Below are 11,417 nucleotides of genomic sequence, written 5' to 3' on the forward strand. Positions count from 1 at the left end.
GTGAGAGAAACTTTTGAGACCAAGAAATGAGAAGTATGTGTTTGATATATCACAAGTGTAAGATACAGGAAGTAACATTTTTAGGATGTTGAGTTTCGCTGCAGCAAACCAGTCAGAACATAAACACACATGAACCACATCCATACTCACTTCCTCTTTTTTCAGCTGTGACACCTTGAAACCATAGGTCTAGTTGGAGTTCCTCATCCCTTTTTAACACACGTGCTTACTCATGCTACAGCCTAGAAACTGTATGTACAGTGCTTTATACTTTAATTCGACGACCACTCTAAGCCACAGCAGTTAATACACCAGTATGTAGAAGGACTTTGACTCAAATGTGGGTGAATTCAGTTTGTTATTTGCCAAATAAATAACACAGATAACTGGGTTTAAGATTGTGGCTGATCAGTATATGTTTATTTGTTTAATTATTTTAAAAAGCATTGCATTGAAGTATCCCTCATTAGCAGTAGGTGTCATCTGCAGCAGTCACTGCTGTGGTTCTCCTGTCAGTCACACGGCTGCTGTGGCTGCTTGTAGTTTATTGGGAAGTAGTAGAACGGGAGCTGAGGAGGACAGGGATGTCCGGGAGATGGGATCCATTCCGGGCTAGCACCACCAGCACCAGTGCCATGGTCCTTTTCTGTGTCGCCATGGCAGCCGAGGGTCAGGTTTTGAGCCAAAGGAACTTTCACCTGAAACCACACCTCTCTCTCCTGAGGTAGAGACAGAAGAATAGAGGTGAGATACAGTCACTGCTTTGAACAAGATTTTGTTGTAGGTCTACTTTTTCCACTAAATTCTAAATTCTAATGTCACTGGTGTTATAGTGTGATGGAGTATTTGGGCCAAACTGAAGATGTTTTTTTTCCAATCTTTTGAATATAAAGTCATAATTATTTTCTTCAAGCAAAGATGATCTGGTTACATATATGTTGTTTTGCTGTTTTATTATAATTATAATATTCCATTTCATCATTTAATGACACAACAATCCCATAATATTATATATTTTTTCACACTATTATAACTATTCCTCGAAATAGGACTCTTTTTACAACTTCACTCATGAAAAAGGAATTTATATTTTCTCTATAGTTTGGCCCTGATAGTACTCATATACTCGTATAAAGTCATATTATGGACAGTGGGATTTGGCTCATTTAACATAATGAGCACTTTGCACAGCATCCATTCACATTATCACAGGTGTAAACATTAAAACGAATGTTGGCTGAGTTCCATGAATCCAAGAATAAAGCAGCTTATTAAACGTGATGAAAAGCTTCGGGACACAGTGTCTGTGATGGCGCTCAGCAGTGACATCATTCACAGGTTTGGCTAAAGAGAGCAGAGATGAAATATCACTGAAAACTCATGGACTCAAGTGTTTGTGGGTTCAAAAGAGAGTTTTTTTCCAAGTTTACATCTGCTCCTGAAGCTCACAGGCTCAGAGCCTGCACCACGTGAAGATTAGAGTCACTTAAAATACTAGAACGGTGATGGAAGAACTGACCTTACTGTCAGTCACACACTGTATCTCGTGTTTTTCGCCCAGATGTGGAGTGAGGATACTGTGCACCTCTTCAACCTGTGCACACAAACACAAAGAGGAAGCAAATCTTATACTCACTGTTAATCAAACAACACACAGCAGTATGAAGGAGATAGTTTAGGACCTTTGAACAGGGAATGATAGATTATAGCACTGTAAATTGACCATAGGTGTGAAGGTGAGAGTTTATGGTTGTTGGTCTCTACATGCTGGCCCTTCGATGGACTTGGAATAGACTCATTTTAAATGATAACACAGTAAATGTGTTGTTACCTTGTACAGTCGCTTGCAGGATGGAACGACGCCGCCGTCCTCCAGAATTCTGCACGACAGACAAACATTAAAGTTTACTTTGAAAGTCTTAACGCTACATTTGATTCACCAAACCAAAGCCTTTGTTTGGTCCAGTTTTTGTTATGTGGACAACTTCAAAAGCCTGTGTGAGGATGAGGTTATTTAAATGGTTAGTTTGCGTGTGTGTGTGTGTGTCTGTGTGTGTGTGTCGCTTACTTGTAGATATTGAACCGTCTTCGTAGTTTGAGGCAGATCTGAAAGTATCTGTGAGGAGAGTTCATGCCTTCGACACAGCCTGCACACACTCCGTGTTTCTTCCACTCGTCTCTCCTGCGCCACACGAACAAAGATGTTTACGCTCGTCAGTGTAAGTCCTATCTGCTAACAAAGCAACAACCAGTCGTTTTGTCACCCACAACAATCTAAACTCTTATTTTGTATAACAATTTAGAGTTTTTGCAACCGACGTCTGCTGTGACCCACTGGACGATACCAGCTGTCAATCACACTGGTGTCCACTCACACGTGTCGTGCTGAGTCGTCTCTTTTCCTCTAAATAGTGACATAATTTATAAAACTGTAAATTATATAAAACTTTATAAAAAATTGTGTGCAGAAGAGGAAAACCTGAAACTGGCAAGTATGGAACTCCTCAGAAAGATGTTAACTAAGGTTGCCCCCTGGTGGCTACTCAATATATTTTTACTTCTGGGTTGACCTCATCAGAAGAATTTGATATGATTTTTATGTTGTAAGGAGCAGGATTTATAACCTATACAGTAACCAGCCACTAGGGGGTGATCAAGATGGTTTGTCTTCGGTTTTAGGAGCTAATGTGTCGTTTTTGTTTTAGGTTCATGGCAGAGACCAAGACGTTTATTATTCCCGGTCAGCTGACAGATATTGATTTGATGTCTCGCACCAGAAGTGGAAGCTGCTTTTGGTTTTCACGAAGGACGGCCATTGTTCATTCAGCTCCGCCTCCAGCTCCTGGATCACACAACAAACACTGTTCAGTCAGAGTTCAGCCTCAGAAGGAGTCGTCACGTGAGGGTCACAGGTCAACGGTGCCTCACCTGGACATCAGAGTGGAACATTGGCCAGCAGCTGCAGCAGTGTTTGGCTCGAACAGGCCTGTGCACACACACACACACACACACACAGAGGAGCAGCCAGTCAAATCAGACACAAAGGTAAGTTTCTCGAGTCTGGCTCTGAAAACACCAAGTGATGAATAATCTTTTCTGTTCACCCTGTGTGAGTTGAAATGCTGACTAAAAACAATTTTGTCCAAAATTAAAAAGAATATAATCCATCAAACTGCAGTGTGAAACACTCCCAAACAAAGGACATGGGAGAAGGAGAATCTATCAATAGACAATCAGAAAGGATTGAAAAGCATTTTTTTCATTAATGTGGAGAGAGAGACAGGTGATGTCCGTTGTTTGAGGCACATCTTTGATTTGTGACATGTTTGGCCACTAAAATGAATTCTGACAGAACTCACAGTTCTAACGATTTTATAATTGTTGTCTGACAAAACTTTAAAAAGTTGTGAAACATTTTCAAGCAAACAGTTTCAGTTACCTCCAAAGTAACCATACACTGTCCTACAGGTCGGCTCTTTTATTTATATTAAACCAGGGTTCCCACAGGTCCTTGTAATCCTTGAAAGTTTGGGAATGAAAAAATTCGGCAAACATTCAGTGCCCTTCAAAGATTTTCGTCCTAAATTGAAATGGGTCTTTGAAAGTGCTGGAATTTTGTGCAAGAAAAAAGTTCAGTTGATATCTATGCAAATGTCTCCCTTATTTGTTTTACAGTGCCACCTACTGTTTCATGCCCTGCGTTGCTTGATTTACGTAGACTAGGCCTACGCAGAACAAACGTCCATGGTCCAGTCTTAATTAGTAGTGGTGTTGTGGACACTGTCCACTGTCTCTCTCCACGTGAGATTCCATGCAGAACAATGAGTGAGTAAAGTTAAGCAAGAGAGAGCACATTAGGATGTGATGCCTGGGAAATGCAAATTCTAGGATCTCTGTCTCACCGAAGAAAATTACGAAGACTGACTTCAAGGAGCACAAGGACAAATCACTGGACAAAACGGCTCTTACAAGTTGCCCTCCTGTCATAAGCTGTGTTATATTCTGTCCTTAAATTTGAGGGAATTGGCCCTGGAAAGTCCTTGAATTTGATATAAAGGGTTTTTTTACCACAGGCCGTGGATGGTCCAGTTGCTGATGCTCTGAGGAATCCTGCATTCTGTCTTGTTGTTCAGAGACTGAGGGACGACAGAAGGACACTTCATTATCATACCTGTGACATCAGCAGCTGCTATGCTGAACATCAGCATACTGTATATCGTCTGGAGCCAGTTACCCTTCCCTTCACACCTTTTTCTTTCCTTTCTCCTACTTCTCTTTCCTTATTTACCTCCCTACTTCTTTGTTACTTCCTGTTGTCTTTCTTGTCACCTTTTTTACTCGCTTCTCAATATTTCTGTCCTTATATCTGCCCTTTCTTTACTTCCTCCTTCTGTCTTTAAGCAGCTTAAGTTCCTATCCTTTACTTTCTCTTTTACTTCCCTATACCTCCTCATTTCCTTCTTTTACACCCTATCTTCTTCCGTTGCTCACTCCTTTGCTTCCTTTCTGGTTCTTTTCCATACACTTATTTTCTTTCTGATCTCTTCCCAATCACTTCCCAACGTCCCTCCCCTAATTTGCTTACTCGTTTGCTCCTTTCCTTTCCTCTGTCTCTGGAGTGCCTCCTTTCCTTCATTCCTCTGTCCTTCCAGTCTCTTCAGCCCTCGTTTCTGCCTTCTTTACCCCCCTAATTTCTTCTGAGGGATAATAATTATATTATTGTGATTATTGTGATGACTATAATCGTGTCACCTGACAGAAACCTCCGGGCCATTGCAGCGTGAACAGGAGACATTTCCAGGTGCAGTATGATGTTTTGTTGAGTGGCTCTAGGTCTTGGCGGCCATATTTATAGTCCTCCCAGTGTGTGGCGCTGACGAGCACCTGCAGCAGGAAGAAGCTGAGCAGCAGAGGCAGCACCGGGCTCCTCATGTCCTCAATGATCCAAACTCACTTTAAGAATAAAAAAGGCCAGATGAACAATACAGTTTAGTCAGACAGTGTATTTTTATTGTTTGATACGTTTATATTAAATATTAATATAAATATATATATATATAATAAGGAGAGAATGAAGATGCAGGAAAGTAAAGGGCCAGAAGGAGAGGAGGACAGAGAAATCTTTGTAGTTTTATTTATGTTTATATTTTTCATTTGCATATGATTTTCCATATATATATATACTGTGTATATATATATATATATATATATATATATATATATATATATATATATATATATATATATTCTTTTTTTTGTCTTTCACAGTGAACACCACTTCAGATCAAGGGTGTTTTAATAATTTTGTCAACAAAAAACAAGCGTCACATCCTACGTCAAATGCAATATTTAAAAACCTCCCCAACCTCAAGAAACCTGTGTTTGAAATAATTATGTGAAGTCATTCCCAACATAGTTCTGTGTTTTGTGTAAATTTCAAAAATTTAAGAAATTTCAGGTCTATTTTTACAAGATTTTCTATTTTTTTTTGTAAAAACAGACTCAGAAAAAAAATCTTGTGAAAACAGACCCAAAAAAAGTGTGAAAACAGACCCCTAAAAAAATCTTGTGAAAATAGACCCCCAAAAAAAGTGTGAAAACAGACCCAAAAAAAAGTGTGAAAACACACCCCTAAAAATCTTGTGAAAACAGACCCAAAAAAAGTGTGAAAATGAAAACACACCCAAAAAATCTTGTGAAAACAGACCCAAAAAGTGTGAAAACAAAAAATCTTGTGAAAACAGAAAAAAAAACACACCCCTAAAAAGAAAACAGACCCAAAAAATAAAACAGACCCCCAAAATTTGTGAAAACAGACCCAAAAAAATCTTGTGAAAACAGACCCCCAAAAATCTTGTGAAAACAGACCCCCAAAACATCTTACCTGTGATGAAGTTGCTGCTGCTGCTCTGAGCTCAATGCTCTCGATGCTTCACAAAACACAAACGAGAAATCCAAGTTGTCGTGCTTTCATTTGAGCTGCACGTGTTTTGGGGAAGTAAAACAGTTTCCTGCTGCGACAGGTGTCACATCAGCTCAGCCAATCAAACCACAGCGTGAGTCCACTTCCTGTTACCGAAGGTAAATATAGTAGATGTATCAACGCAGTGAGTTTGTTTCCCTCAATTAAAAATGTACAAATGAAAAAGTGAAGTTTAACTTTATTTTTTAACTTGCTTTTGTACCTTCCTGTACAATGATGTTTAAACAGTTTTCTTTTTACCATACAATAAAAAAGTTTTACGATGTTTTTGATGCGGTTTTTATGACTTTGATACATTTGAGGTGTCAAAAATGTCATAAGAAAATCATAGTATAATGTGTCAAAAAGTTGTAAAAACTTCTTATTATGCTGTGACAACTTTGCAACTGTGTTACTTCTTACTATTGATAATGTTTTTAGATATATATACTATGACAATTTTAATGTTCTGACACTGTTGTTATACTGATGTTTGATGATGTTTGCATGTTTTCCTTGGTCACAATCTAAACCGTATTAGTATTATTTCTTGTGTTGGATCTGTGCTACAGATGCTGGTGATTAACAATACATTTTATTGACATTTACAGATGAGTCCATCAGAAACACCTGTTCATTCAGGTTCAGGTGGCAGTTTTGTCTGTGCTGTTTGGCCTCTGCAGGAGATCGTAGTTTGGCTCAGATTCAGATGAACTGATACTCTGTGTGTGTGTGTGTGTAAATGAGTGTGCGCATGTCCTTGTGAGGGTAAATCGAGGCAGCACAGCTCGGCAAACACACTACAGACTACAGACATGAATCACCTACTGGTAACTACAGCAGTTTCCTTTCCTGTTTTGTCTGTTTGTTACTGTGAAGCATCTGGAATCTCTTCAGCAAAAAAAAGAAAATGGTTCAGGAAGAGAAGAGTTTTTGTGTGTGTGTTGTTGTTGTGTGTGTGTGTGTGTGTGTGTGAGTGAGGGTCAGGATAAGTGACTGAGGCCTGATCTTTGCTCTGACCAGGGTAGAAATGAGTGGCTATGTGTCATTTCAGCCTCAGTCATAGTGTATATACAGAGTCATGAAGACATATTTAGTGCCCTCACATGACCTCTAACACTCTGTCACACACACCTGTGGTTGTATGTTAATCTGACAATGCAGCTTGGCACGTACACACACACACTTTATGCTTCTGGAGTTACTTAAAGGGATAGTTCAGATTTATGACTGACTGTGTTGCTGCACTGTTTAACCCTGTATCGGTTGTCAGATATAATGGTAACTACAGATAAACTCTTTGACTTTATTAAACTGCACCAGCTTTATGTTCTCTGTGACACTCTTCCATAAAACTCTGATGATGAGTTCAGGCAAACTCTGTGTTTCACAGACTCTGCTCAGTTCATTCAAGTTCAACCAAAAAGGCATTTATGTCTATGTTTGTCTGCTCAAAGTGGAAATCACACAGCAGACTGTTTGGTAATGACCCCCACCACCACCACCACACACCCGTACGTCCTCTCCACTCTGCTTCCATTGGTTGAAGTGTCAGGTTCATGCATGACCTCAGTGAACAGTTGAAAAGTCACAGTTCACCTGAACGGAGCAGTCAGAGCAGGAAGTGGAGACCGGTGTCACCTTCATATGTGCTCAGTGTGTGAACAGTAACCAAATATTAAACTGCAAACATTCAAATCATATTGTTTCTTTCCTCTCTGAAGCTGTTGTGTCGTTCCTCAACTGTGAGGATTAAATCAAAACAAAACAAAGACATTTAAGCCGAAGTCAATCAGTCGAACGTTAATATTAGAATCAGTTTTGTTGGCGTCACAGTGAGACTAAAGGGACTTCAGGACATCTGTGAAAGTGTATGTTTGGGTGATGGATTTTCACTGTCTTTCTTTTGATTTGATGTTTGATGTAAAACAAGAAGAGAAAACAAGCATTGACCACATCTGTCAGCTGTGAGATACAGATAAACAAACTCAGCCTCAGAGTCACTTTCTCTTCTTCTCTGTCACATATTGTGACACTTTAACCAGAACATGTCGCCCCCCTCAATGTTTGATCATTTGACCTCAACACACAGTTTGAAACGATGAAAATGTTGTGAAATTGTAAACGTTTCTGTTCCGCCATCACACGCTCACATTTAACAGATTAAAACAGAGATAATGTATGTGAAAATGGTGAAAATAGAAAGTTGATATATTAAAAAAAATCATTATACCATTAATATACACTGTATATGTTGAACACAATTACATATCACTTGTTATCATTAGTACAATTCATTTGCATGTCATTAACTGCTAACAACAAGATTTTTTTAATATATTCAATATATAACAAATAATAATGCAGCGATATTAACTAAAAGAAGAAAAGTATTGGGCGAAAAAATGTATAAATAAATTAAAAAAAACTTTAAAATTAATTTAACTAAAGATAGCAAGTGATATGACATCATGTTCAACATATACAATGTATAATAATTCTATAATCATACTATTATTGCTGTATATTTTCATTACACTACCTACATAAATGTTATGTTTATGTGGTAATTTACCAAAGATATCATGTTTCCGGAGGTTTTATTTTCATCTGATAAAGTAGATTGAATACATTTATACATATAGTTTTTATCTATCAATTTAGTTGATAGATACTAAATTAGAAATATTTGTTATATATTGTATATATTGATATATATACATATATATATGTATATATATATACCACTTACCACTTATTTATAAGTGTGTCATTTTGTATTATTTTGCTGTTTACTGTAACATCTTTATCTAACAAGGTTATTGGATAATATTGATCAAAAAACCATAATATGAGTCATAGTCTTTATGTCTGTTTTATGTCTGTTCTCAGAATAAAAAACACATGTTAATGTGCTGGAAACTCATGTGTGTTCCAACACTAACAGCAAAAAATTAGCCTGAAAACTGAATGAGTTGTGACTGCTCACTCTGAACATCATCAGGATATTTTCTATGAAAATGTGTCCAATATGTGTGTGTGTGTGTGTGTTTGTGTTTTGCAGAAAGTTCCACTTTTGGCCAGACGTGCCTTCAGCAGCTCCGCCAGACAAATGAAGAACAGAGTCCCTGAGGCCCAGAAAATCTTCCAGGTAAAACAATCCATCTAATTTAATCCAGGTAACATGTCAGATCACAGAGGGGAGGAAACGTCAACAGGGGTCACTTCAGGGTCAGGACCTGAGACCTGATACTGAGGTTTGGTTCTAATCACATTAAACATTAAATTGCTAAAAAAAATCCCTAACCCTAACCCCTGAAACCTGAACCTGCATGTCTCAACAACAGCAGCTAACATCATTTACGAGTTTGCATGTTCTCCATATGTGTGCGTGGCTGTTCTCCGGGTTCTCCAGTTTCCTCCCACAGTCCAAAAACATGCAGATTTGAGGGCACTGAACATAGGTGTAAAAGTGGATGGTTGTTTGTCTCTATATGTGTCCCTGTGATGACTAGCAATCTGTCCCTCATGTGGAGGATAAAGCGGTAGAAGATGGATGGATATTGATGCCAGAGTTTAGTCAGAAATGGAAGATATTGCAGTAAAATGCATGGGTGGGATTTAGCCAGAGGGGACAACACTGTCCTTCATTTACTTTCATTTTTTTCCCATTGTCCCATTGCCCATATGAAGACACTGAGCAACACTTCATAAAGGCAAATAAGCTGATATCCCTTCCCCTGAAAAATCTGATTTGCGTCACATCAAGGAAAAAAAGTCAGATGGGAACCTGAATGAAGCCTGTGATTCAGAAGACCCACAACTATAGGCTAAAGCCACGCCCCCTTCACTCACTCAGACCATAGACCAGAGTGATAATGAGCTATTTCTCTATCATATATTATAATATATATATATATATAATATTATATTATGAACTATTTATCATTCCAAATCAAAACAAACACTTTTACTTGATGTGAAATATGATCATAAATATTATGATATTATTTCAGTGCCTTTTTCTCAAAAAGTTGGACTTTTTGAGAAAAAGACCCAAACTAAACCAAACTAAACACTCAGTGAGCCCCTGGGCCATTTGGCATCTGGTGTTATGACCCGTCAGTAGTATTTGATTCAGGGATGGATGTTCATGTGTCCTAATTTACTTTTAAAATGGCATCTTTAAATAAAAAAAAAAATTAAGCATTTACAAAAAATAAAAACTAATAAAAACCATCAAATCTGCTGTAAATCTAACTCATTTAAAAAACAAGAAAGCCAAAACTTATGATGAACTCAAAACACACAGTCACTTGAATTCAGTAATTTGTGGAATACAATAACTTTTAAAAAGGTGACCTGTGAACAGTCGCTCTAACACAATATCAAAGAGTGTTTAACCTGTGCGGTTTCTATGGTTACAGGAGGACAATGGACTGCCGGTCCACCTGAAGGGAGGAACTCGTGATGTTCTTTTTTACCGAGCCACCATGACTCTGACCATCGGAGGTAACACAAACAAAACATGTCCAGTGTACAGGTCAAAGTTTATGACCAGAACAGTCAAAGATTCTTAATTTTTGTAGATTCAAACATGAAAATGAAAAATAGATGTGAGTGTATGTCATTCATATTTAAATGTGTGTGTGTATACAGGAACCTTCTACAGTCTGTACTTGCTGTTCATGGCCGCGATGCCTCAGAAGAAACATTAGTGAGAAAACATTGTTCACCGGGTTCAGTCGGTCACATGGACACATGGACAACGACACTCGAAGCACGTTTGTTGTGTACAGTAACTACAATTCATTTGATTGTTTTTAAATCTAAACCTTTATTTCATCATGTCAGTGGTGAACATGTAAAAAACATATGTAAAGGAGCATTTCACTTCAATAAAAAAAATAAAAAATAAATCTGTGTTCATGTTTCAAGATTCAATTTTGCATTTTTTTGTCAGGGAGACTGAATTTTACTGTACAGTTTAGAGACATTTCAAATTAAAAGCACAACAATGACATCGAAGAAATTCCCAAATTTGATTTGCAATAAAAACAAATAATTCCATAAGTTCTGAAACAGACTGGCTAGGCTATGTTCATGATATCTATGACTACCAACATACTAGAAATCAAACAACTGTACTGTAAAAAAATCAAAGGTTAATATGTCGTCCAAAATGTGACAAAAAAAGTCATACTATAGCATGTCGTCCAAAATGTGACAAAAAAGTCAGAGGTTAGTAAATTCAGGTATAATCCAAAAGTCAAAAAGTCATATACAATAATATGACAAAAAAGTCATAGGTTAGTATGTCGTCCAAAATGTGAAAAAAAAGTCATAGGTTAGAATGTCGTCCAAATCTTGGAAAAAAAGTCATACTAAAGCATGTCGTCCAAAATTTGACCAAAAAAGTCATAGGTTAGTATGTCGTCCAAATTTTGACAATAAA

At 37.7% G+C, this 11,417-nt stretch overlaps 2 protein-coding genes across 2 annotated transcripts; one reads left to right on the forward strand and one right to left on the reverse strand.

Annotated features, from left to right (window-relative positions):
• Positions 1-391: 391 nt before the first annotated feature.
• On the reverse strand, positions 392-5,992 carry rnaset2l (ribonuclease T2, like). Its single transcript, XM_044016928.1, has 9 exons — positions 5,885-5,992; positions 4,753-4,953; positions 4,069-4,136; positions 2,929-2,986; positions 2,775-2,842; positions 2,069-2,182; positions 1,832-1,880; positions 1,520-1,594; positions 392-719 (listed from the first exon to the last, which is right to left on the reverse strand). Exons 2-9 carry the CDS (start codon positions 4,930-4,932, stop codon positions 513-515), a joined length of 819 nt encoding a protein of 272 aa, XP_043872863.1. The 5' UTR covers positions 4,933-4,953; positions 5,885-5,992; the 3' UTR covers positions 392-512.
• Positions 5,993-6,687: 695 nt separating this feature from the next.
• On the forward strand, positions 6,688-10,886 carry LOC122761689 (cytochrome c oxidase subunit 7A2, mitochondrial). The gene is made up of 4 exons (XM_044016929.1): positions 6,688-6,792; positions 9,027-9,113; positions 10,390-10,474; positions 10,622-10,886. Exons 1-4 carry the CDS (start codon positions 6,778-6,780, stop codon positions 10,678-10,680), a joined length of 246 nt encoding a protein of 81 aa, XP_043872864.1. The 5' UTR covers positions 6,688-6,777; the 3' UTR covers positions 10,681-10,886.
• The last annotated feature ends 531 nt before the right edge of the window (positions 10,887-11,417 follow it).

This window comes from Solea senegalensis, unplaced genomic scaffold (genome assembly GCF_019176455.1).
Source record: "Solea senegalensis isolate Sse05_10M unplaced genomic scaffold, IFAPA_SoseM_1 scf7180000014889, whole genome shotgun sequence".
Classification (NCBI taxonomy): domain Eukaryota; kingdom Metazoa; phylum Chordata; class Actinopteri; order Pleuronectiformes; family Soleidae; genus Solea; species Solea senegalensis.

Coding starts and splice junctions, on each gene's coding strand:
- rnaset2l (XM_044016928.1), bottom strand. CDS start 4,932: ATGAGGAGCCCGGTGCTGCCTCTGCTGCTCAGCTTCTTCCTGCTGCAG. Junction 2,843..2,928: donor TGTTCCACTCTGATGTCCAG/GTGAGGCACCGT, acceptor TGTGTGATCCAG/GAGCTGGAGGCGGAGCTGAA. Junction 2,183..2,774: donor AAAAGCAGCTTCCACTTCTG/GTGCGAGACATC, acceptor CGTGTGGCGCAG/GAGAGACGAGTGGAAGAAAC.
- LOC122761689 (XM_044016929.1), top strand. Junction 9,114..10,389: donor AGGCCCAGAAAATCTTCCAG/GTAAAACAATCC, acceptor CTATGGTTACAG/GAGGACAATGGACTGCCGGT. Junction 10,475..10,621: donor CATGACTCTGACCATCGGAG/GTAACACAAACA, acceptor GTGTGTATACAG/GAACCTTCTACAGTCTGTAC.